The sequence below is a fragment of the Solanum lycopersicum genome, chromosome 5, assembly GCF_036512215.1.
Source record: "Solanum lycopersicum chromosome 5, SLM_r2.1".
NCBI classification, from domain to species: Eukaryota; Viridiplantae; Streptophyta; class Magnoliopsida; order Solanales; family Solanaceae; genus Solanum; species Solanum lycopersicum.
Window position 1 is genome coordinate 7,749,066 of NC_090804.1, and position 27,280 is coordinate 7,776,345.

At 33.8% G+C, this 27,280-nt stretch overlaps 3 protein-coding genes across 3 annotated transcripts; all 3 read right to left on the bottom strand.

Moving 5' to 3' along the window:
• Nucleotides 1-375: 375 nt before the first annotated feature.
• On the bottom strand, nt 376-2,940 carry LOC101249728 (protein JINGUBANG). Its single transcript, XM_004239106.5, has one exon. It carries the CDS (start codon nt 1,923-1,925, stop codon nt 648-650), a length of 1,278 nt encoding a protein of 425 aa, XP_004239154.3. The 5' UTR covers nt 1,926-2,940; the 3' UTR covers nt 376-647.
• A 14,074-nt stretch (nt 2,941-17,014) lies between these two features.
• LOC138348613 (uncharacterized) lies at nt 17,015-17,977 on the bottom strand. Its single transcript, XM_069298163.1, has one exon. The coding sequence runs from the start codon at nt 17,975-17,977 to the stop codon at nt 17,015-17,017; it is 963 nt and encodes a 320-aa protein (XP_069154264.1).
• A 3,493-nt stretch (nt 17,978-21,470) lies between these two features.
• On the bottom strand, nt 21,471-27,171 carry ABCB19 (ABC transporter B family member 19). Its single transcript, XM_004239442.2, has 7 exons — nt 26,255-27,171; nt 26,105-26,159; nt 25,810-25,997; nt 25,136-25,593; nt 24,128-24,668; nt 22,089-24,043; nt 21,471-22,007 (listed from the first exon to the last, which is right to left on the bottom strand). The coding sequence occupies exons 1-7, from the start codon at nt 26,444-26,446 to the stop codon at nt 21,632-21,634; spliced, it is 3,765 nt and encodes a 1,254-aa protein (XP_004239490.2). The 5' UTR covers nt 26,447-27,171; the 3' UTR covers nt 21,471-21,631.
• Between the last annotated feature and the right edge of the window lie 109 nt (nt 27,172-27,280).

The window sequence follows — 27,280 nt, forward strand, 5'->3', positions numbered from 1 at the left end:
GCATACTAATAAACAACAATACTAAAAAAGATATATTATAATATGAATAACATCTCGTATTATTGATCGTATAATTCACTATATATAATAATAGTACTGAATATGACGTGTAACTAATATAGATCGAAAATACTAGCAAACAAATATTATATATATGGATTATTTTCGCTAATATCCCCATAAAACACTACCTACATAACTCACTACATATATAGATTAACAAATAACAAGATAATATCCATGGTTACTCATCTCACAATTTAAAAAAATATTAAAAGACAAGAATAATTAGCATTCGACCTTTTAAAGCAAGAGTGAAGTATTGATCTTTAAAATAAACATTGATATAAAAATTTATAGTACGTAGATGATAAGTTAAAGTGGTCAAACATTTGATATATATAATCATATCATATAAATATGAAGATAGAACACATTTGACTATACAAACACTTCAAAGATTTAAAAGACTTGAACATTTGCCCTAGTAAATTTCTTGACTATCTCTAAGTAGTCAAGTTGGAAAAAATGCATAAAATAACAGCACCAAATTCCAAATAAAATTTCAAACAATTATAAAAAAAAAAAACTTGTTAGTACATAAAATCTATTTTCTAAAATTCTAAATTGAGAAGAAAAAAAAAATATCAACTTCCACTTGAACTAGAAACCACAATTTGCCACTCTTTAATTTCTCCGTCAAAGCTTCCACTAAACAACTTAACACCACCGCTTTCCGCCGGCGTCGCCACCAATGACCTCACCGGTGTTCGATGTCCATCAAGTACCGTTAAACAACAGAACTGTCCCTGATTCCCACGTGTCCAAATCCTCACCGTTCGATCCGCCGATCCACTAAACAACAAATCAGAAACGTTGATCAGACACAGTATCGCCTTCGTATGACCTCTCAATGCACCAGTAACCACCATATAATTCGCACTGTCTTCTCTTTCCCACACTAAAATCGACCGGTCACAGGCGCCAGAAAATAACACAGACTCATCGGAGCTTAACGCTAATGCATTCACCGCCGATTTATGCTTCTCCAACGTCGCAATTAATCCAATTTTACCTTTCTTCTCCGCATACGGTTTCCCCCAAACCCGAATCCGTTTATCAGCCGAACCTGTAAAAATTGTTCCGTCCTTCCCTACGACAACAGCGTTAATCGCATCATCATGAGCTTTAATCGATTCAATACACCGTAATTTCGAACCTCCCCAGATTTTCAAACACCGATCCCACGAAACAGAGCACATCAAATTCTCATTCACAGCTAACCCAGAAACAGCATCATGATGTTCGATCCACATTTTTTTCTTATGTCTTCTCACATTTGTATAACTACTCGGAAACACAAACCGGCGTAATCGATCCTCAAGCGTCGGGAGGGTTGCTATTAGTTTATGCTGCTTATTGGGTGTCAACTTCCACACCCGGATTTTACAATCCTGATGCGCAGTGAAGATTTTACCGTCGAGGAAACTAACAGATTTTGCAGAACCAGAAGATGGGTCTTTGTTATTGAAAGTATCGATAAGTGCGAAATTTATGAGTTCGAAAACGTTGATTTCATTTGAGGAAGCTGCATATAACAGATTGTTATGCATAGCAAGGAAAGTGACATGGGCATTTCTGGGATTTAGAGAATTTACGCAACGAGCGGAGATAGCGAGGTTTAAAGTTGCAGGGGAGAGATTTTGTAGAGAAGGAACAGAAGGTAAAGTTAAAAGTGAGAGATTGCTCTGTAAACTGCTGAGAGAATTTGTTTCTTGAGAAACTAATGACGGTGAAGCAGTACTACTGGGTAAATCGGAGAAGTTACTTGCATCATCGGGAAACATCCCTTTTGGCGGCGGAATAGGGTGGTCGGCGGCGGCGTTGACGGAGGAAAAAGGTGAAATCCATGATCGAAATTTCATATTGCCGGCGAAATATACAAGAGAATATGTGTTTTTAAGTGTTGTGTGGGTTTTTTGTGTTTTAGAAAAGAGGGAAGGAATATATAAAGAGTCTTGACTTGGACTTAAGGGGAGCTGTGGTTGAGTTGTCTTTTTTTCTTTTTCTTTTTTGCAAGTTGTCCATTTTGCCCCACATTCTTGTTCAAAAAATAATAATCATCATTTAAAATTTAAACAAGTTGCAAATTGTAAATTTTTATTAATAAGTTGAATTTTGTTGTTAATCTAGTCTAATTTTTAGTTCATGAATTGAACATGGTAATCATAGACATTTAAAATAAAACTTTATCAAGAAGTAGCACATATGTATATAACACGCATTATGTCAACTCAACATAATTATTACTTTTTCGTTTATAACTACGCAACAATGTTGTTTAGTTTCATTTTTGATGGAATTAGCAAAGCCAACCTAAAGATATTCATAATGTGTTTGTGAATTCAACGTCCTAAAATACGACGCTATGTAATGTCAGACATTGATATTTTTTAACGTATTGTAAATTCAGTGTTCTAAAAGGTGAGTTGAGTGGGTGATATGAGACATTTTACTTAGCACGGAGTAAGGCGTAAACATCAAGATATCTGGCATTAGACGTGTTTAAGATGTATACAAAAATTTTAATATATTGTAAATTCAGTGTTGTAAAAGGTGTGAGACATTTTACTTAGCACGGGGGCAAGGCGTAAACATCAAAGTATAAGGCATTGGACGTGTTTAAAACGTACCATTAAATGCTTAAGGAATAAGCCTTACATAACTAAACCATAAATATGTGTCTCGATTCGTCTTGCCTGAGCCCTATCCCAAAACAACCTTTTGTAATATTACTTATAATTTTCTATTTATTTTTTATCAAGTTACTATAATTTTTCAAAAAATAATTCACATCATTTAGTGTATTTAGAAATTGATTGTGCATTTGTCATATTATTCAAGTATTTATAACCATTAAAGCATCTCGATTCAAATATATTTATAGCAACTAAACAACAAAATCTAAATAATTTTTCTTATGCATACGTCTTCAACTATGAATAACGACAATAAACCAGTCTATTCCACGAACGTCATCACTCCCACCCAAGCTTGTTGTTTAGCTCTTCACATGATCCGAGCTTGCTTCTATCCATTGTCTTCATTTATGCTCATCGTGACGAACAAACGGTCTAAACTAGTTTGTTTAAGGCTAATTTCACTATTAGTCATTGTTGTTAATTAAGAAAATAACCAACCTTTGTAATATTATCATCATTTTAACAATATCTATCTCGTGTATTTTTGCCTCCACCATATTTTCTTTAAAGTGATAATATTTTTGGTTAATTTTGATATTATACGCGTACGGACAAGCTGTATTAATTGACAATGACATACATATAAAAAATATATATATTGAACACTAAATAGAAGATATACAATAAATATAAAAAGAGAAAGTTTGAGTTAGTGCAAGTGGACAATTGGTGGAAGCTGCTTAGAATTGAACGTCAACAGCTTAAACGAAGATTCAAACCATTCTTCCTTTCTTATACTTTCAACTATGGAATATTTGGTGGAACCAAAAAGGAGAAGTAGAAAACAACATGTATTTGTTTCATCACTGTTCCAATTGTCTTTATAATGAAATATATTAAATATATGCAAGCATAATTATACAAATTGATATATATATATATATATATATATATATATATATATACACACACACACTCTCTGTCCACTTTTAGTCGTCATGTTTCTATTTTTGGAGTCAAATTATAAGAACTTTGATTAACATTTTAAGATGTATCTTTTCATTATATTGATATGCAAAAAATTGTAATTTATAGTACTTTTCATATAGTATTTGAATATCTAAATTTTTTATTTAAAATATCGAATTAATATAATCTGATTTAATTTTAAAATTAATCAAATCAATTTTTGATAAGCGCAATATACCAATAAAAGTGGAAAGAAGAGTACTAGTTTGGTTGCATGTGTATTTTACATAGAATTTTTTTTGTTATTGTTAAATTTGACTCATTGGGCCGTTTTCTATTTATTGAGCTAAATAAAGTTCAGATAATTTGTTTGGGTCCCAAAAAAAAAGACAAGCCCAATACAAATGATAACGCAATAAAAGAAAAGGGCAACTTTCACATATAGCAAACAAAAAATTTATATTTTTATGCTATAGCAAACTTTGCATAATTGCGCTCCATAGCAAACATAAAACTGTATAATTTGCTATATATATACAATTGTATAATTCGTTGCCCTAAATTGTATAATTCGCTGGCCTAAATTGTATAATTCGCTGGCCTATTTCGCTGCAATTGTATAATTTATTTTGCATACAGTTGAATCGAATTAAAATGTATGTATATTGCATAATTATAAGTGTATAGCAATAAGATATATGTTTTTCTCGCTTTATACAAAAATAGAAACACAATATATACACTTTTGTTGTATAAAGCTAGAGAAAATTGTATTTCACTACAATTGTATAATTCGCAATTGTATAATTCGTTGGCCTTTTTCTCTGTAATATTTGAAGTAAAATGTTTGTAAATTGTATAATTAAGTATATAACACGAAGATATAAATTTTGCATGTGTATATACAATTTTCTCTCGCTTTATACAAAACAGAAACAAAATTATACACTTCTGTGTATAAAGCGAGAGAGGCGAGCGAGAATGGAGAGTGGCGAGCGAGATTTTTGGGAGAGAGACGCTGGCAAATTTTAGCTAATGTTTGCTATGGAGCACAATTAAATCAAACCCTAGCTATTCCATTTAATTTAGGTTATTAGTTTGCTATTATATACAATTTTCCCAAAAGAAAAAGGGGAAATTGCATATAATAGCAAATTACTAATTCAACTAAATGCTATAAATAAAGTTTGATTTAATTGTACCCAATAGCATATTGTTGTTATTTCGCCTCTCTCCTGGTGAATCTGACTCGCCACTCTCTTTCTCTCCCTCGCCTCTCTCGTTTTTAAACAAACACAAATATATAATATATGTTTGTGTTTGTATAAAGCGAGAGAAAATTGTATATATACATATATTATTGTTCCCCTCTCTCCCCTCTCCCATATCTCGCTCGTCACTCTAATTCGCCTCTCTCAATTTATACAAACACAAATATATACATTGTGTTTGTATTTGTATAAAAGCGAGATAAAATTATATATACAAATACAAATGTATATATTTTCTTCCTATACACTTATTATTATACAAATACTATCTTCCATTGCCCAATTTTCTTTTGTCTTTCTCTCTTTCTCGCTTTATAGAAATACAAATTATACAATTGATTTTTTATATATGTATATAGAAATAGAAACAAATTATACAACTGCTTTCTTTTGTATATATATATATATTGAAATATATATTTATGTTTGCTATGGAGCGCAATTATGCAAACTATAATTATAACATACAAATATGATTTTTATGTTTGCTATATGTGAAAGTTGCTAAAAGAAAACTATTTAATTAGATATACATATTTACTAATTCTTTCTAGGGAAATTATATGTATAAACAAACATATACTAGTTGATTAGTTAACATAGCAATAGTTTGCCATAATTACATTTCGCAAACTACTCTTAGCTATAATTATGTGGCTTAGCTTTTAAGTTTTGTATGATTCGCATGTTTGTATAATATAAATTATAGGGATAATGTACAGGTACCCCCTCAACCTATGTCCGAAATCTCAGAGACACACTTATACTATACTAAGGTCCTATTACCCCCCTGAACTTATTGTATAAGTAATTTTCTTTGGCCTACGTAACACTATCTTGTGGGTCCAACGCCGGTTGACTTTTTGTTTCAAGCTAGTGCTACGTAGGCCGAAAAGGGGTAGAAAATTACTTATAAAATAAGTTTAGGGGGATAATATGACCTTAGTATAATATAAATGTGTCTCTGGAATTTCGGACATAGGTTGAGGGGTACTTGTGCATTTTTTCTAATTTATATAACTTTTGTATAATGTAATTTTGGTATAATATAATTTGTATAATTATTTGTACTTAAGATGTTTGTAATTGTATAAATTCGTTATTTCGAGTTTATATAAAAGTAACTGAATTATACAAATGTACCCGCGAATTATACAAACCCATGAATTATACAAATGAGGCAGCTTAAACTATAGCTTTGGCCCGTAAATATGCAAACTACTATGGAGCACAATTAAATTTATCATAGTGGTTATTTGCAAAAGTTTTCCTTCTTTCTATAGTTTAAAATAATTTTATATTATATCACTAATAAATAATTTCATACCAGATTTGAAGTCATAGAACTAGATACATTTATTATTTTTATCAAACATACTAAAATATGGACAAAGGCGAGCAAGAGAGGATGGTGGAGAGTGAGATGAGATGAGAGGGAGGGAGGTGAGCAACAAAGTTAGATACATGAATACAATGTATCTAGAACAAAGTTACACCTAATTTTGATCTCATATATCCTGATACATGTATTCCATGTTCAAAATATAATAAAATTCGTAATATTGCAAACAAACGTGAATCTAAGTAATTGACTTCTAAACTAGTGAATAAAATTTGTAAATTACCCAAGAGAAAAAAGCAAATGACTATAGGAATTCAAATATTCATGTCGATGTATTTGACATCCCATAACTCTGAAGATCGTCTATACGAGGGGGAAGGTTGAGCAGGTCATCGTATTGGATGGGGTAAAAAATGAATTTAGAATGTTTTTCAAAATATTTTTTTGTCATATTACCTTAAATTTGAGAAAAATAAGTTCATTTGACAAGACACTTAAGCCAACATAGAAAAATTGGGAAATATTTTTCAGAAAATATTTTTCTTCGTACCAAACATGCCCTTAATTACACAATTTTAAAAGGAAAAAATGAAAGCTCAAACTTCAAACAAATGAATGGTGTGCCTCAACCGACTTGATTTGGGTAGGTTTTTATTTGGGTGAGTTACTTTAATTCAGTTATTGTTCAGAATTTTGATTTTTGTCACTAGAAAATTAATGACGTGATCGAATTATGATTAGTTACGTGTAAAAAATGGTTTTACAAAATCACTGTTAAAAAATAATGGCATTAATGAACTTTTTTTAAACGATAATGAAATAGATGAACAAAACTTTTAACGAATGACATAAATAAGCATTTTCTGAAAGTTCGATAACATTTTTGTGTCTTTTTTCTTTATTGATAAGTGAGTCAATGATTTAACCAGATTATACTAACTTGTCGTTATTAAGGGTGAGTTTTGGCATGAAATAGATATTTTTAGAAAATATTTTTTATTCACGCATGTTAATTTAATTGGTGTGTATTTTTAAAAGATATCATGTATTATTATAAGTGGGAAGCTCCAAAGTAAAAAGTTGAATTACCATTTTACTCCTTCACTAAATTAAAATTTTTAATATATATATATATATATATATATATATATATATATATATATATATATATATATATATATATATCTTTCAAATTTCTCACATAAATTTAAAAAAAATTCAAATGAGTAATTATTTCTTAAAGACAAGAAGTTAAAGTAGATCCATGTATCTTTTAAAGTTAAATTTCATCTCTATCTTTTTTTATATTTATTTTAATAACATTTGACCTTTTAATTTTTCATGTGTCTTTTCATGTTTCCGTAATTTTGTTCTATAAATTTAACTCATCCAAGAAAAATTTTTATTTACCATTCCTACAATTCTTTTGTCTAGGAACTCTAAAATTTATTTCACTCATTAAATTTTCTTTCTTTCATCTTCCAACAGTAACTTCCTTTTACATTCTTCATTCATATTTTAACACTAGTTTTAGGACACGTGCGTTGCACGTATATCCGCTTTTATTTTAAAAATATTTTGAATTAATACAAGTTAGTTATAGTAGATTGAAGGGAGAAAATGCAAGTTTAAACTGATGAATGGTGAGCTTATTCGACCGACTTTATTGATGGGCATAAGATTATTAGGTATGATTTGAACAATTAAATTTAGCGGTAAAACTATAATGATATTCAACTTTACCGTTTAATTGATTTTTTAATATTTCAACAACACAATTTATGTGTGAATACAAATGACATTGGCTAGCAAGAAATACTTTACTTCTAATAGTTTTTCGCGGTGCATCCTTAAGAAATGGTAGTCTCCTTCCCTTAAGGTTCAATTAATATATGTCTTCTTTAGGATGAATATTAGTAATGTCAATAATGGTGTAAGGTTGCAAATAAATAAGATTTCTACTGCCCCAATTTACCTAGTTAGAATTTCTGCAAACAAAAAGTGTCATATAAATTGAATTGAGGGAATAGTTATTTATGAAATAGATAGTTAGTAATTACTGACATTAAAAGTTCTATTAAAATTATAATTACATGTATATGATCTTTTTTCCTTTTTTAAAATTATAACTACTTCAATTTGTAAATTTGAAAAAAAATATTATTATAATGTATAAGTAGAATCATATAATCAAATATAACTTATACTTAAAATCAAATATCTTTTAGGTACAATATAGACAATTATTTCAAGCATTTTATGTATTAATCTCATATGGTAATAGAAAATGAGTTCAATATAGACCTAATAATAAAATACATTATACAATTGCATTGCCCTCTTGTGTATCCTGCAAATTTTAACTTTTCAATTGTTGATAAAAAAAAAAGGTGAAAGGCAGAATAATTAGAAAAAATTAGATAGTTTTTTTATAATAAATGTAAATATATGTCAAAGGCTTACATTTTATAGGCCTATTTGTTGAAATCCTGTGTGAGTTTAGCTTCAAAATACTTGCTAATATAAATTTGAATGTGGTATTCCAGATCGGTATATCTAAATTGAAGATCAAAAGATAATAATTAAAGAAGCACAAAAGGAGAAGGTGAAAACATTATAAATTATTACTAAAATAAATATCAGAGAATTCAAGAAGATGAAAATTTGAAAAGTACAAACTTATTTATACTGTCATATCTGAAGAATTTTCAATAACTATGACAATTTGTATACTCCTCAATAAAAAATGATAATAATTAAGAAAGAAATAAGAGATTAGAGATAATTGAATCAACCAAAACTCTAATTGGTAAAAATCCACAAAAAAAAAATTACTCATTTCCCTTAATATGGATATAATGAATTAAGATAATAATTAAAAAAAATAATAGATTAGAGATAATTGAATCAACCAAAATTCTAATTGGTAAAAGTTCACAAAAAAATTACTCATTTCCCTTAATATGGATATAATGCATTAAGGTTTTTGCATGGAAAACCAACTCCGAACTCATATTTCTGATAATTTCACATTTAATAGTATCTGATATATTACAAAGTCCTTGAATAAATGAACTTTTAGGCATTTCAAAGGTTACGGTTACACTTCTAAAATGCATGCATTATCAAAAGTTACAAAATGAAGGGCAAATCAAAGGTTGCAAATGTTTGGACTGATTCGGTGTTTTTTTTAGTTATTTGGATTAAGTTTTGTGTTTTTGACATGATTAATATTTAATTAATTAAATAGTAGTATATGATATGATTATATGAATATGAATTAGTATTTAATTAAAAATTTAATTACTTCTTAATTTATTTGGATTAAGTTTTGTCTTTTTGACATGATTAATATTTAATTAATTAAATAGTAGTATATGATATGATTATATGAATATGGATTAGTATTTAATTAAAAATTTAATTACTTTTTAATTTATTTGGATTAAGTTTTGTCTTTTTGACATGATTAATATTTAATTAATTAAATAGTAGTATATGATATGATTATATGAATATGGATTATTATTTAATTAAAAATTTAATTACTTTTTAATTTATTTGGATTAAGTTTTGTCTTTTTGACATGATTAATATTTAATTAATTAAATAGGAGTATATGATATGATTATATGAATATGGATTAGTATTTAATTAAAAATTTAATTACTTTTTAATTTATTATAAGGGCTAAATGGTAATTCAACTTTGAAGATGGGAGCTTCCCACTTATAATAATACTAGATTGTAAGTCTAGTTATACATAGGAGTGTTATTATCATAATACGAAGAGTCAAAATTCATGATTCCAAAATAAATATTAATAAAAAAATTAGTTAAATAATTTCAAGATAATAAATTAATAGTCAAGAGATATTTTTGTAATTCAACTTTTGACTTAGATTCTTCTCAATTTTTGTATAATTAATTTGTGGACACGTGTCCCATCCTATATATTAATATAGACTTCCTAAAATGAAGTATATAATACTTGATAGAATATATGCCTTCACTTAACAAGTAATGGACCAGGTCCCTTACTACACTAATGAATAAAATCAGAAAGTTAAATGCAGTAAAATCAATACGATGATTTTACATAGAAACCTCCTTGCTAAAGGGAGTAAAACCACGACCTGTCTCACGGGATTTTCAATCGTTTTCACTAATCTTCAAAAGCAAAAGTAAAACACGATTACACCAAATGTGAGAAAAAGTTTTTAATCTCACGTTAAGTAGAAAACTATCTACCCACTAAGCTATCCCACTTGGACAACCTAGACTGTTAACACTACACACTGATTCCTTTATAGATTCAAGAATAGTTTACAGTTTAAGAACAAGAGAATGTATTTCCTAAACAATTACACGAAAAGCTCCAGAGATTGCTGTTGTTCTTGGAATAATTCTACCTTTGTTTTCTAGCAGCCTTTGCAAATGTTCTTGAAGAGGTTTCTCTCAAGTTGCAAAAACTACCAAAAATGTTTAGGAAAGTGCATTTTATATGGACAAGTCACTTTCCTAAACCTCTTTGCCATTGGTTGAAAAGTCACACTTTCTGACGCCATCGGGAAGTGTGCACCTACTTTCTGTACCGTCTCCAGTTGACAGTCAACTGGCTCGTCATCATGAGAGTCTGGTACCTCTACTAGGTCCCTGTGTTTGTTTCATCTGCAATACTCAAGTAAGAAACCTGATACCTTTACAAGATCCCTAAGTTTGTCAAACTACAAATAACATTTTCCCCTTTTTTGATGATGACAAACAATGATCTAAGATCTTCTCCAACTTTGTTCCCCCTTTTTATATTCCCCCTCACTGTACATTCTCCCTCACTACATATTCCCCCCCCCCCCCCCCCCCCCCACTGAATTATCATTTAGCTACTCACAATTTTACTTCCCCTTTTTGGCATCATAAAAAAGATATGCAGTAAACCAAAGATGTAAACAGAAATACTGAACAAGATCAAAGCTAAAGATCAATCAATCAGTAAGGGAAAAGCATGCACAAATAAAGATAATCAGAACAGCAAAGGAATAAATTAACAGGCATGCCATCATAACATTAATACATTAAAAACAAACTGAATATCCATCAACACAGTGATAAGCCACACAAAAAAAATTGACACAGGGGGAAATTGTTCAACAGGCTAGGAAGAGGGGGGAGGATGAGACAGGGACTGGATAACAAGAGCGAGTCGTGCATTGGCAGCATCATTATATTTGATGGCCTTGCCCTGCAGGGCAATTATCTTCGCCTTCAACTCAGCATTCTCTTTCTCCAGAGCTTGAACCACTGAAGAACCAGGTCCCTCACTCTGTGCAGTAAGCAGTTCTGCTTTGAGTATAACAATCTCTGCCTCTTTACCACTTAACCGCACAGTAAGCTCCTCAATCTCGTGCTTAAGCTGATCCTGATTATCAATAAGTTGGGTCACCTTGCTCTTGGGATAGCCTCTTCCTTCAATGCATTCACACTCAACCAAGGTACTTTCGGAGATAGTCTGCTTAACCGTCCCCATTTTTCCCACACTGAGAGGTATTTGAAAATGCTTGAATACCTCCGTGAGAAAGTATCCGTAACCCATTCCGTGAACACCTTTCCTAAAATTTTGTGGATATGCTCAAGCATTAGACCAGGGAGGTTCAGGGCTTCGAAGCTGCACAACATCTCCATCACAAACAAATCAGCAGCAGTTGCTACTGCCCTCTTTTCAGTGCGAGGAAGGAGAACTTTGTTGATGAACTCAAAGACCAACTGGTACTCACTCTTCATGATTTTCTTATAAATCCCAGCAACCTTGGTTGTGGGTGTCTTAGAAATCACAGCAGCAAACTCAGAAGAGCAAGATCTGCCCAGTACAGATCGGGTCCCCTCTCTAGGCACCTTGAGAATTTTGCTCAACACACCCTCATCTAAACATACAACAATGTTATTTACTCGTGTGAGGATGCTCCCATCGTCCTTGAATTGAATATTATAGTAAAATTCGCGCACTTCTTCTTCATGGAGGATGGGGGATTTCCTGTTGAACAAGTGTAACCAAGATTGGATCTCTACCATATCGTGACGAGAATCCATGCCAGGAAGAGTTATGATCCCCATATCAAAAATTCTTCCTGCCAAGACAGCTTGGTTTCTCAGGCTGTCAACAACTTCCTTCAAGTTGACACCTTCATCTCTCCTGGCTTGGGCACCAGGTCCCTGTGACCTCTTCCTTTTTCCCTCAGAACTCTTCTTTTTCAACTTTGTGTTTTTTCCAGTCGTTTTGAAACTTTTTCCTTTTTCTTCTCTGATCTCTTTTTCTTAGTTTTCTTTTCCACTTCTTTACCAGACAACTCAACCACATTAGCCTCAGGTATTCTAAAATTTGATACCTTGAAAGTTCTTGCACTTCTAACTGCAGCAGTAGAACGTGCACTAGCTTTCAAGGCATCTGCCATCAACTTTTGAGCGGCAGACCTAGTAGTAGGTCGTCTCCTAGGGGCCTTCTCTACAACCTTCTCCTTCCCTTTTCTAGATTTCTCCGCTTCTCTTCTCTCAACCATCCATTTTAAGGGTTCCTCCTCGCTTTCAGAGTCAGAGGAAGAGGAAGAAGAGTACCTTCCTATATCACGGGTTTTATCAAAAATAGGTTGAGTGGTTCTTACCTCTTCCCTCTCCAATACTTCAGTTTGCTCCACCATTGCTTCTTCCTGCATCATAGCCAAACTTTCAATCATCAACTCTTCACTCGCTGCCAATATGTTTGACTCAGAGGCCTTATGCTTAGGTAGATCCCCTTCAAACAGATTGTCAGGCAACATGTCTTGAAACGGACCAGGTCCGGTAGGCACGACTAAACTGTTCAGATCTATGACATAGAAGAGATTATCAGGAGTGTCTTGTTGAGAACTGGACCTATGTAGTGGTCGGAGAGTAGAAGGCAAGAGGATCTATTTCACTCAGAGCATTTAGCATCTGTTTGGAGGAAGATGAAGGAGAAGACATGTTTTTTTTTTAAAAAAAAATGGTTTCTTTGAACAGTTAAGAGAAGAAGAAGAATTTTTTTTTTGCCTTTTTAGCTTTTTGCTAAAACCCTTAGTGAACAAGAAGAAAGTTAAGAGACAGATGAGGATTTCAAAAGAAGTAAATGGGGTTTTTAAAAGGCATGAAAAGGTGTCAGGTCCGTGATCGGATGTGTCGTTTGAGAGAGAAACGATGGGACAAATGGTCAGAGTAACCGATGACTGATACGTGGCATTATCAACGGTCATATTTTTCAGTTTCAATTTAATGTATAAATGCTAACCTGGACAGGCACCAGGTACCATAGCACAGTTAAATTTCATTCCTCAGTTGTTCTAGTTGCTTCCCTTGCTAAGCAGGTCCTTACTAAGAGTATACCTACAAAAGGCACAAAAAGGATCTTTGTTAAATATTTAAATATTCACACAAAGGATACTTGCACTGCAATTTTAGCAATCAAGGGAGTTCAACTGTTGGAAGCTAAGAGCATCACTGGAGATCAACATGCCCAACTTCAACCGATTTCTCTCAAATTGATCCTTGCTGAGAGCCTTGGTGAAGATGTCTGCAATTTGCTCCTCCGTTGGACAATATGTGAGCACAATATTTCCCTTCTCAACATTATCTCTCAAAAAGTGATGTCTAACATCAATATGCTTTGTTCTCTTATGGTGGACTGGATTCTTTCCCATACTAACAGCACTAGTATTGTCACACATAAGAGGAATTGCTTTGATGTGAATCCCAAAATCTTCCATGTGTTGCCTGATCCACAACAACTGAGAACAACAAGCTGCAGCAGCTACATATTCAGCTTCAGCAGTTGAAAGAGCCACAGAGTTCTGCTTCTTGGTACCCCAAGAGATAAGTGATGATCCAAGGAAATGAGCCATTCCAGAGGTACTCTTCTTGTCAACTTGATAAACAGCAAAATCAGCATCTACAAAACCAACCAGATCAAAAGTATCACCTGCAGGATAGAAGAGAACCAGGTCCCCTGTTTTCTTCAAGTATCTGAGAATATGTTTTGCAGCCTTCAAGTGTGAATCACGAGGACATGCTTGAAACCTAGTACACATTCCAACACTATACACAATATCAGGCCTGCTAGCAGTCAGATATAACAAGGATCCAATGATTCCCCTGTACATTGTCTGATTCACAAGAGGATCAGATTCTTCTACTATCATCTTGGAATTTGTTCCCATAGGAGTATCAATAGGTTTAGAATCAAACATATTGAATTTCTTCAGCAGCTCCTTAATGTACTTCTCCTGACATATTGAAATCCCATTTGATGATTGCTTGATTTGCAGACCCAGGAAGAATGTCAATTCACCCATCATGCTCATTTCAAACTCCTTTCCCATTAAAGATGAGAATTCTTCACACAAATGTTCTGAAGTAGCTCCAAAAAATTATGTCATCCACATAAACTTGAATGATAAGCAATTCTTGTTCTCTTTTTAATAAGAAAAAAGTATTGTCTATCTTGCCTCGTTTGAAACCATTCTTCAGCAGAAACTTTGACAACCTTTCATACCATGCTCTTGGAGCTTGCTTCAGACCATATAGTGCCTTATTCAATCTGAACACATGATTTGGTAGCTCTGCATCTTCAAAACCAGGAGGTTGCTTGACAAATACCTCCTCTTTGAGATCTCCATTCATAAATGCACTCTTCACATCCATTTGATACAGCTTGAACCCAATAAATGCATCAAAAGCTATTAAAATTCTAATAGCTTCCATTCTGGCTACAAGTGCAAAAGTCTCATCATAGTCTATTCCTTCTTCTTGATTGTATCCTTGCACCACCAACCTGGATTTAAAACTAGTAATCACTCCATTTTCATCAAGCTTGTTTCTAAAAACCCATCTAGTTCCTATTACTGTTCTGCCTTCAGGTCGAGGAACCAGGTACCATACCTTGCTTCTTTCAAACTGATGAAGTTCTTCTTGCATAGAATTGATCCAGTCTGCATCACCTAATGCTTCTTTCACATTCTTGGGCTCAATAGATGATATGAATGCTGAGAATGCAACTAGATTTCTTGTTTTTGATCTAGTATGAATTTCCAGAATTCAAAGGAGAAATAAGATTATCAAGAGAATGTGATGAACTATGCTTCCATCCTGACCTTGGAGCAGACTGATTGACCTGATCAGCATGTTCTTCTTCATCAAGAGTGACATCATTTTCTGGGGAGTCTGATGTACTCTGGCTGGAATTTTGAGTAGTACCAGGTACCATATCATCCTTTTCAACCTCAGCAGCCTCTTCAAGTAGACTATGATTCTGATCATCATAGTCATTTTTCAGTTGTTGATCTGCATCAGCTTCACCTCCTTCGGTCTTCTTTGATTTGAACATTTTCATCACATCATCATCATCATTTGTTCCATCATTCTTCAAGCTTCCACTTCATCAAATACAACATGAATGCTTTCTTCAATGCATTGAGTTCGTTTGTTGAATATTCTGTAAGCTTTGCTGGATGAAGAATATCCAACAAACACTCCTTCATCACTTCTATGATCAAATTTTCCCAAATCATCCTTTCCATTATTCAGCATGAAACATCTGCATTCGAATGCTCTAAGATAGCAAAGCATTGGCTTTCTGTTGTTGAGCAGCTCATATGGGGTCTTATTCAAAACAACTCTTATTAGACACCTGTTGGTAACATGACATGCTGTGTTAACAGCTTCAGCCCAGAAATTTTGAGGAAGATTTGATTCAATAATCATAGTTCTGGCAATGTTCACCAAGATTCTGTTTTTTCTTTCAACTACTCCATTTTGTTGAGGAGTTCTTGGAGTAGAAAAATTATGGCTCGTAACATTTTCCATGCAGAATTTATCCAGTGTTGAGTTCTCAAACTCAGTACCATGATCAGATCGAATGCTGCAAATAACTTGATTCAATTTGGTTTGAATCATTTTGAAAAATACCACCAACTCTTTAGCTGTGTCTGCCTTTGATCTCAAGAATCTTGTCCAAGTGTATCTCGAGTAATCATCAACAATCACCAAAATGTACTTCTTGCCATTTATGCTTTGAACCTTTAAGGGTCCACACAAGTCCATATGAAGCAGCTCTAGTGTTCTTGATGATGTTACTTGCTTTTTGGGCTTAAAGGATGATCTGATTTGCTTTCCTTTAACACAAGCTTCACAAATTTTATTTTCAGCAAACTTCAGCTTGGGCAGACCTCGGACCAGATCCTTAGAAATCAATTTGTTCAATAAAGATGAGCTCACATGCCCCAGCCTACGATGCCAGAGATCAGCATTCTCATTCTGAGCACTAAGACATGTTAGGTCATCTCCATGAGACATTTCTAAGTTTGCCACATACATATTTTTACTTCTCTGTGCAGTGAGAATTACCTTGTTTGTAGTTAGACTCACCACAGTGCATTTCTCAGAAGTAAACGTGACCTCATTTCTTTTGTCACAGATTTCTGACACACTCAACAAGATGTACTTCAACCCATCCACATGATACACATTGTCAATTGAATCTTCAAGAGATCTTCCTACTTTGCCAACTCCCAAAATGTACCCCTTCTTTCCGTCACCAAAGAGACACCTCCTCCTTGAAGTGTCTTGAGTGAGAGGAAGTTTTTTACATCACCAGTCATATGCTTAGAGCATCCACTGTCCATATACCAACATTGACTGCTGCTCCTCTCACTCACCTGCATCAATGATCACTTGTTTAGCTTGGGAACCCATTCCAATTTGAGTTCCCAGAAGGCAGACAAAGGAGTAATTAGATTGTATTTAGTCCAATAGGGTAGATTTTGAAGCTTTCTAACAAAGGACATGGGAGTAGGGACAGATTTTTTCTTTGAAAATCTGTGAGTTGAAACATGCTTTGGAGGACCAGGTCTCTCTTTTGGTAAATTTTGCCTTTCAGCATAATAAGAGAGCCTTTCACAGGAGTTTCTCCAGCTAGAACGCTCACCCTTCAAATGTCCATTCTTACTACAGTGAAGACATAGCAGATTGTCAGACACAAACACATACTTACTGTGAGGATTATAAGGAGGAGTGATGTTCGAACTTCCTAGTCCTTTCTTATTGAAATTACTCTGATTTGTTGCATTTGACAGTAACTTTGAGGATTTTGTCCACTTAAGGGATTTTTCAAGTTCTTCCTTAAGTTTGACAATATCCTGTTCTAATTTGTTATACTTTTCAAGCGACAGACCAAGTTTTTTCTCAGAATTTGTCAATTTTTCTTGAATTTCAGCTTGCAAACCATTTGATATTCCATTCAGCTTTTCAACTTCTTCAGTAATCTGGTTCAACTGGTTCTTAAGTTCAGAGTTATTTGACTCTAGAGACACCATTTTTAACATTTTCTCTTCAAGTTTAACTTTGTTTTCAGTTAAACTGTCAAGTTCAGCATTCATGGTGTCTTTTTCATATGCTAATTCTATCACAGAATCAATCATGACTTTTGCCAAAGTTCTCAATTTTTTAAGAGAATATTTATCCAAGTCATTTTTCATATCTAAAAGAGTTACCTGATTGTCCTCTTCTTCATATTCTGTGTGAGCCATGAGAGCAAACATTTCATTGAAGACAGTTTCCTCCTCATGTACAGCAACCATGGACACATCTTTTGGCTCATCAGGGTCTTCTGAATCACTTGAGGAATCCCCCATGCAGCAAGATCCCTTTTGACAACCAAATCTGCAGTAGCTTTTCGATCTCTCTTGCCGAGTACCAGGTCCCTTCTATTCTCTTTGTCACTTCTTGGTTTTTGATGTTCCTTGTTTTCATTCTTGAGCAAAGGACACTCTCTGATGAAGTGCCCAGTTTTTCCACACTTGTAGCAAGTATCACCTTGAGCAGCTTTTCGAGTACCATTTGTTCCTCTTTTATAAACTTTGTTTTTCCTAAACAATTTTTTGAAATCTGCTGATGAGATATGCCATATCATCATCACTGGAATCTTCATCTGATTTGTACTTCAGCATCAATGACTTGTCCTTCTTGGCTTCCTTCTTTGACAAATCGTAATTTCGATTCATCTCATGTGTCTTCAGATTACCAATCAAAGCATCCATAGTCAGCGCCTTCAAATCCTTGACTTCTGTAATGGCATCAACCTTGTTTTCCCAAGACTTTGGAAGAATTCGAAGCACTTTTCTGACTTGTTTGGTCATGCTTATAGGTTCACCCAGACTTCGCAGCTCATTTGTAATGGAAGACAACTTGGTGAACATGTCATTTATTGTTTCTCCTTCCTTCATTTTGAAGTTCTCATACCGTGAGGTAAGCATGTCAATCTTAGATTCTTTGACTTGTTCAGTTCCTTCATGTGCAGTCTTCAAACAGTCCCAAATTTCCTTAGCAGACTCACAAGCTGACACTCTGTTGTACTCATCAGGTCCTATCCCACAGACAAGAAGAGTATTAGCTTTGAAACCTTTTTCAATCTTTTTCTAGGCTTTGGAACAAGAATAGTCTTCTCTCCATCCTTTTCTTCTATCGTTGGAACGAACGGTCCATCCAGTACAATATCCCATAACTCAGTGTCTTCAGCCATGAGGTAATCGTGCATTCTAACTTTCCACCAACTGTAGAAATGTCCATTGAAACGGGGAGGTCTTGTTGACGACTGACCTTCTTCGAGGTTAAGTGGAGCTGCCATTCTAGAGCAAATATCATTTCTTTGGTGTTAACCAAATAGATAGTGCCTGCTCTGATACCACTTGATAGAATATATGCTTTCACTTAACAAGTAATTGACCAGGTCCCTTACTACACTAATGAATAAAACCAGAGAGTTAAATGCAGTAAAATCAACACGATGATTTTACGTGGAAACCTCCTTGCTTAAGGGAGTAAAACCACGACCTGTCTCACGGGATTTTCAATCATTTTCACTAATCTTCAAAAGCAAAAGTAAAACACGATTACACCAAATGTGAGAAAAAGTTTTTAATCTCACGTTTAAGCAATAGTCCCTATTGCTTAACAAGCCTAAGTAGAAAACTATCTACCCACTATGCTATCCCACTTGGACAACCTAGACTTTTAACACTACACACTGATTCCTTTATAGATTCAGGAATATTTACAGTTTAAGAACAAGAGAATGTATTCCTAAACAACTACACGAAAATCTCCAGAGATTGCTGTTGTTCTTGGAATAATTCTACCTTTGTTTTCTAGCAGCCTTTGCAAATGTTCTTGAAGAGGTTTCTCTCAAGTAGCAAAAACTACCAAAAATGTTTAGGAAAGTGCCTTTTATATGGACAAGTCACTTTCCTAAACCTCTTTGCCATTGGTTGAAAAGTCACACTTTCTGACGCCATCGGGAAGTGTGCACCTACTTTCTGTACCATCTCCAGTTGGCAGTCAACTGGCTCGTCATCATGAGATACTGGTACCTCTACTAGGTCCCTGGGTTTGTTTCATCTGCAATACTCAAGTAAGAAACCTGCAATACTCAAGTAAGAAACCTGGTACCTTTACAAGATCCCTAAGTTTGTCAAATCATCAAAACTACAAATAACAGTACTCTATTTAGCAATTGAACAGTCATTTAGTTGAAAAAAGTAGATTCAAATGCAACATATATTTGTAATGTAATATTATTTATATGTCATATAACAAATGAGATATATGCTTGGGAGTTATTCTATTTCTTCACGAAGATAGCAATTTTAGGTATGATACTAATAATGTTTTAAAAATAAATATACATACTAAATAAGAATTGAGAGGCCACAAAAGCATACAAAAATGACACTAAATGAAACCAATAAAGTTAGATTTAAAATCAGACTCATGAAATATATACTCCATACTTATGAATTTGATTCAATAGCTACTTCCAAAGTGATACTTTTTGGAGCAAACTAAAAATACAGAGTGTGTGAAATAAATAAAATAAAAAATGATATCTATACACATTATTGCATAAACACAAGCCAAATTTAAGCAGTAAACAGAAATTGAACTTGTTCAAAGGAAAAACAAAAAAGTATTACCTTATGGTAGGGTAAACTCAACAAATAAGAGGGCGATAATAATAGCTTTTTGTGTAGTCTAACAGAACAGGAGTAAGAATATAATGACAAAGAAATTTGACAGGATGCTAACTTTATAAAGTGCAAAAAATATGAAAAGTATAGATTATATAACTGATTAAAGTTTAAAAGATAAAAGATATAAATGTTGTAATAGGAAAAGTTTGATACATTAGTTAAATGATCAGGACAAAGTGGTTATTTTAAATATGATTAGAGATATTTTTGTAATTCAACTTTCAGCTATGGAACTTCCCACTTTTAGTATAATATGATATGATATAATTTTTTTTATTATTATTATTGGTTGTATATAGTTTAATCTTCTCAACGATATTTATTCTGATCAATCTTTTCACATTTGTTAAATACTCTATAAAGTGTATCATAAGGTGGGTTTGTCCAATTATTTCATTTGTCTTCTTTGGTTAGGTTTCTCCTCCAAAAAGAGTCTACTTCAGATAAATCTATTCTAATATAATTGATTTAGCTACAAATATTGACCAACACTTTTTGTATTATTACTAAGCTAACAGTATATTCACTTCTTTTAGTATAGCATCTATTTATGAAAAAATTCTATTGCAATAAAACTCAAATTCAAATATAAGTTGATCTGTGAATGGCTTTGCATATTTGAACTTTGAAATGTGGACATGGACTTTGTTTGGAGCACACAGGTTCATAGTTGACTGTGTGTTCGTATAGTTTAAAATGATATGAAATACACGTGCCTTGCACTTGTTCGAGAACTTAGTTTTTAAAAAAGAGTAAAAAAATTACTCTCTTCTATAAGGGCTCTACACAGCGTAAATTTTTAAATAATTAAATTTCAATATGGATATTAGAATCAAATAAAAATATGTATTAAATTTCAATATAAATATCATAATCAAATAAAAATATAGGTTTTTGAGATTAAAAAAGAAATTTCATAAGTAAATGTTACTAGTTAAAGATTACAACATATCTATACTAAAAATGTAAAGCTTCGAAGGAAAAAAGGCACTAGACTCTTTTCAATGTAGGTTGAGGCTGCTAAATTCCAATATACTAGATCAAACTTTGAATCTCACGTACATTTTGAAATACAGATATAAAGACACAGAGAGAGGTGAGCAAGCGAGTACGTGTATCCCAATCACATGTGAATCACGTTTTGAATACAGTATATCCCGGAGAAAATTACACCTTAACTGACTCGTGTGTATCTGAACCGGCCCATACATGTATTCAGAAATAATTAAGCATAATCATATTCTTTAAGATCAAAAAGTTTCACCTATAAGGAGAATGGCCAGATTGCAACTTCATAAGTCCATAATATGAGCCATTGTTTCCAAGGGCAAGCAGCTGAGAATGTGATCCTTGTTCCACAACCTTTCCATTTTTAATCACAGCTATGGTGTCTGCCTTCTGTATCGTTGATAATCGATGAGCTACAACTACACTTGTTCTACTCATCATCATTTTCTCCAATGCTTCTTGTACTAAGTTCTCAGATACACTGTCAAGCGCACTAGTTGCCTCGTCTAGGAGAAGTATAGTTGGATTCTTTAGTATCGCTCGTGCAAGTGCTATTCTTTGCCTTTGCCCTCCTGAGAGTTGGACTCCTCTTTCACCACAATAAGTTTCATAACCATCTTCCATAGCACTGCATTATATTACAAGATTGTAGTTTTTTAAGTATTTGTTTCAAAATGTAATGGAGAGATTTATTTTTATTTGATCATACCTTATAAATTCATGGGCGTTAGCACGAATGGCAGCTTTCTTGATTTCAGACTCTGTAGCTTCTTCTTTTCCGTAAATGATATTTTCGCGTATGGATCCTGCAAATAGGGTAGGTTCTTGACTCACTAGAGCAATTTGTGATCTTAAGCTCTTCAAGTTGTAGCTTTTGATGTCTCTGTCATCGATTAGAACTTGTCCCTTTATTGGATCATAGAATCTTTCTATCAAGCCAATGATTGTAGATTTTCCAGAACCACTTTGCCCGACAAGTGCTACTGTTTTTCCTGATTCAATCTTCAGATTCATTCCTTGGAAGATTGCTTGATCAGGCCTCGACGGATAGTAAAAGAAGACATTCTTCAACTCTATCTTTCCTTTTAATACCTTAATGACTTTAATCCCTTCAGAGTTCTCAGGTTCAATCTCAGTCTTTCGGTCTAAGATAGCGAATACAGATGCAACTGCACTGCTACCTCTTGCTAAATCAGAAGTCATACTTCCTGTATCTGCTATATTTTTTCCGGTACTCATCAAAAGGAAGAAAACTTGAAATAGGTGCTTTGAAGTTAGTAACTTTCTGTTCATTAGTCTTCCCCCATACCAATATGTTAAGGCAATGGCAGCTGTGGTTAAAAACTGAGAGCAAAACAAGCCAGCACCAGAAAGCAATGACTGTTGAATATTTTCTTTTCTCGGGCCTTTCTGAGTTTCAGCAAAGAGGTCCAACATTCGATCTTGAGAAGAGAAGGCGGTGATGGTCCTGTGATTGATCACTGCTTCACTTGCTAGCTGACTTCCTTCACTCTGTGCCTTTTGGGATCTTTCTGACATTCTTTTCATCAGAACACTTCGCGAGTAGAAGCTTGCTATGAGTAAAGGTTGTATAGATATTAGTACAATAGCAACTCTCCATGCGACTATCAATGCAAGCACAAAAGCAGTCGAAGCACTGACAAAAACCTGTAGTAGCAATGACATACAATCACCAACTAGGGATCGAACCATACGGGCTTCAGTGGAGAGTCTTGCACAAACTGCAGCACTTGTGTTCTCATCTCGATCATACCATCCCACTTCAAATGTGAGCAAGTTTGAAAGCACCATTTCCCTGATTCTCTTGGTCAGCTTTTCACCCATTTTAGCGAAATTGTAATGTTGGAGTAGATTGGCAATGAAACTTGTCACACCTATGCTCAAAAAGACTATGCTGTAGATTTTGATCTCCGACTTTATCTTTGAGATATCATTTGATGTATATGCTGATACAACTGATCCCAAGCAAAATGCATAAAGTGGTTGAAGTACACCAAATGTAACAGCTCCTAAACATCCCAACAAAGCTATCTTCCACTCTGGTGCATTCATTTGAAGCAAACGCCACATTGAGGGACTTGGATGAGAGAAGTTCTCCAAATACTCATCGTCACTTCCATAATAAGGGCATGTATGAATGGTGGGAGCATAACTGGCACTTATTGCTGGAGTAAAAGAAGAGGCAGGGCTATTTTGCCAACTTGACGTAGCGACATAAGGGGACCTAGGCATATTATAACCCCTTCTCATGTAGCTTCTTGTCTCGTTAGGAAGATACGGACTAGATGGGCCTTCATTGTTTGCTGTTGATTGCTGCAACTTGACCATTTTAAAGTAAACTCCACCTTCTTCATCAGTCTTACACATTAGATCATCATGAGAACCAGATTCAACAATTTTCCCCGACTCAACGACTACAATTTTATCAGCCCGGCGTATTGTACTGAGGCGATGGGCAACGATGATTGTTGTCCTTCCTTGTGAAGCCTGGTCTAGAGCCTCTTGAACAATTCTTTCTGATTGTGCATCCAGCGCGCTTGTAGCTTCATCGAGTAAAAGAATTTTCGGGTCCTTAATCAACGCCCTTGCTATAGCAATCCTTTGCTTCTGTCCTCCAGACAATTGAAAACCAAATTGTCCCACCTAAAATCCAATTCGAACTTCGTCAAACAACAAAAAGTAACAGATAGCAACATCTAAAAGAAGAAGCAAAAGATATTAGCTTACATGAGTATCATATCCATCTGGTAAAGAGGCTACAAATTCATGTGCATTTGCAGCCTTAGCAGCTTCGACAACCATCTTTATCGAAGCTCCTTCTTTTCCGAAGAGTATATTTTCCTTGATGGATGTAGCAAACAGAACAGGCTCCTGATTTACAAGCCCCATCTGAGATCTCAACCATTTAAGCTGCAGTCTCTTTATTTTATGTCCATCAAGAAAGATATCACCTTTAATTGGATCATAAAATCTTTCTAGCAATGAAATGACAGTGGACTTTCCGGAACCACTGCCTCCCACAATTGCTACTGTCTTTCCAGCTTTCACTTTAAGACTAAAATCTTGGAGGACCTGAACATCTCGTCTTGATGGATAGATAAAAGTTACTTCCTTGAACTCGATATCTCCTCTTACATATGCTAGAATTTTCCCTTTACCATCTTCAGAATCTATTTGAGGAACACGATCGATTAGTTCAAAAATTCTTGCAGCAGCAGTTGTTGCCTCAACGATGAATGAGATATTAGGAAGTGCACTCATACAAGACCTATAATCACAAACCAAGCCTTGGAAATATCAAAATTTGCTACAATCACTTGTCATGTTGAATGTAATTTTAACAGGAAATTTACCTTTCGTGATAATAAGCAAAATAAACCACTACAGCGATAAAACCTACTAAGATACTGAACGTGATCTACTAACGATAAAACCTATCCATCAAGGTTACTGAACCTGTTATAGCGAATAAAGTTTTGAGACAACGGTTGCAAAGTACCATTAGTTAAGTGTGATGAGAAGTAATTTTAACAGGAAATTTACCTTTCGTGATAATAAGCAAAATAAACCACTACAGCGATAAAACCTACTAAGGTACTGAACGTGATCTACTAACGATAAAACCTATCCATCAAGGTTACTGAACCTGTTATAGCGAATAAAGTTTTGAGACAACGGTTGCAAAGTACCATTAGTTAAGTGTGATGAGAAGTAATTTTATAAAATGAGACTTACAGTCCTCCAAGAACAACACAAAGAGCTGATATGAAAACGCGACCACCACTTTCTCCTCTATTAGCAACGAGTACACTCCCTGCCCATGATTGAAATGCCCACGACACATATATCATTCCCATACTTCCTAACAACAACCCCTTAGTAAGCCCTTGTTTCACACCAAGATTCAAACTTTCCTCAAGACCAATGCTGAATCTTTTTAGTGTTTCATTTTCCCCAACATAAGAGTAAACTGTCCGAATCGATGAAATTGCTTGTTCTGCTACACTCCCTGCTACTCCATAAGCATCCTTCATCTTCATTCCCTGGATCATAAGTAGCTTCCCAAATGCTACACCAGGTATAACAAAACCAAGTGAAAATGGAACTGAAGCTAATGCTAGTCTCCATGAGAGGTAGAAAGCAAGAATAAGTCCAAAAATGAACGTTGACAGATGAGCAATACAATTAGGTATCTGCAACAAAAGGAGAAAATGTCCGTTAATTTCAAGCATGCCCGATCACTCAACTTTACCTACTATAACAATGAAATCACCTGGATTAGTAGATTTTGATCGTTATAATGGATGCATTTAGTAAAGTTCAGTGATCATACGCGAAACTAATTAATCTAAACTCAGAAACACAGAGTAAAAATTACATATCTAACTTGAGAAAGAATGATATAAGACCTTCTCCGCTATAGCATCTTGTATTGAATGAGCATCAGCTGAAATTGTGGAAACAACTTGAAAACTAGTACTAGAGGAACCATCTTGTTTATCAAAGAAACTAACTTCTTGCCTAAGCACTGATTTTAAGTACTCCATCCTTATTCGACTCGTTTGTCTCTCTGCACTTCTTGTCCAACAGATTCCCCCTACATATCATTACGTAATTTAGAACACAGTATCTTAAAAAGACTAGAATCTCAAACTCATAAGGTTCAAATCCCCGACTCTAATTAAAAAAGTGTGAGATACATACCAATGCAAGCAGATATACCAACTCCAATAGCAACATAAAGCAACCTGAGCGAGTACTGTTTCAAGTACATGGAAGAATTGAACTAATACGCGAATTTTTATCTCATGAATGAGTTAACTAATTTATAGATTCTGAAATTAAATTAAGTACCTTGTCCACAATAGAATTAGTGAAAGAATTATTATCATTAGAAGCACCTCCATAATCATCAATAAGAGAACTAAGAATAAACATATTAAGAGGAGTCATTAGGCCATCTCCAATGCATCCTAAAGTACCAAAAAACATTAGCAACTTATCAACACCATCACCATATCTAAAAAGCCCACCTTTCCTTCCCATTTTCTAAATTATAAATTATTATCACAAGCTCAAAATCACATAAATAAGAAAATTTGAACTATATCAGAATTAAAGACAATGATATCCCTTCAAAAGTTTGTATTTTTATGTTGTATTCTCAAATCCAGTATAGGTGACTTTCTAACTGAACAATGACTACCAGACAAGTTGTTTTAATTATGCCAATTAACTTGATAATATAAATAATATTATGCCCTTATAATATTTGAGGGATGATATGATCGACACTTGTTTATAAAAAAATTACGTTGTATATATATGCGCGATTTTACTTCTTCGACACTTGTTGGTCTAAATTCTGGGTCTGTCACTGAGCACATCAACATATTTTTAGTACTATATATATATATGCATAGTTCGAAAACAAAAACAAAAATAAAAATCACATATTAAAAAAGAATAACCAATGGGTATGAGTATGGTAGAAATATATGGTATTATACAAACAGAAAAGTAAGTCAAATTAGCTGATAACACAAGTTAAATTACTATATTTGATGGAATAAAAATAATCTACGTTATGGCCTATGGATGTAATGTAATATAAGTAAAATTGCTTAGTGTTATTCTTGCCGGCTACTGATCTTGTTATATTGTTTGTCATATACTTAAAATTGGTTTAGTACTTCCAACAAATAAAATAAAATAAAATTACGCATAGTACATTATTTTAATTGATCATTAAAAACCTCTTCTTCTTTTTTGTTGTATACATATGGAGTCCAGAGATAAAGTTTTACATAGATATATTGTTTTTCATGAGAATCTTCACTATGATATCAAAGAATATATGGAATGACCCAACTAAGCAAA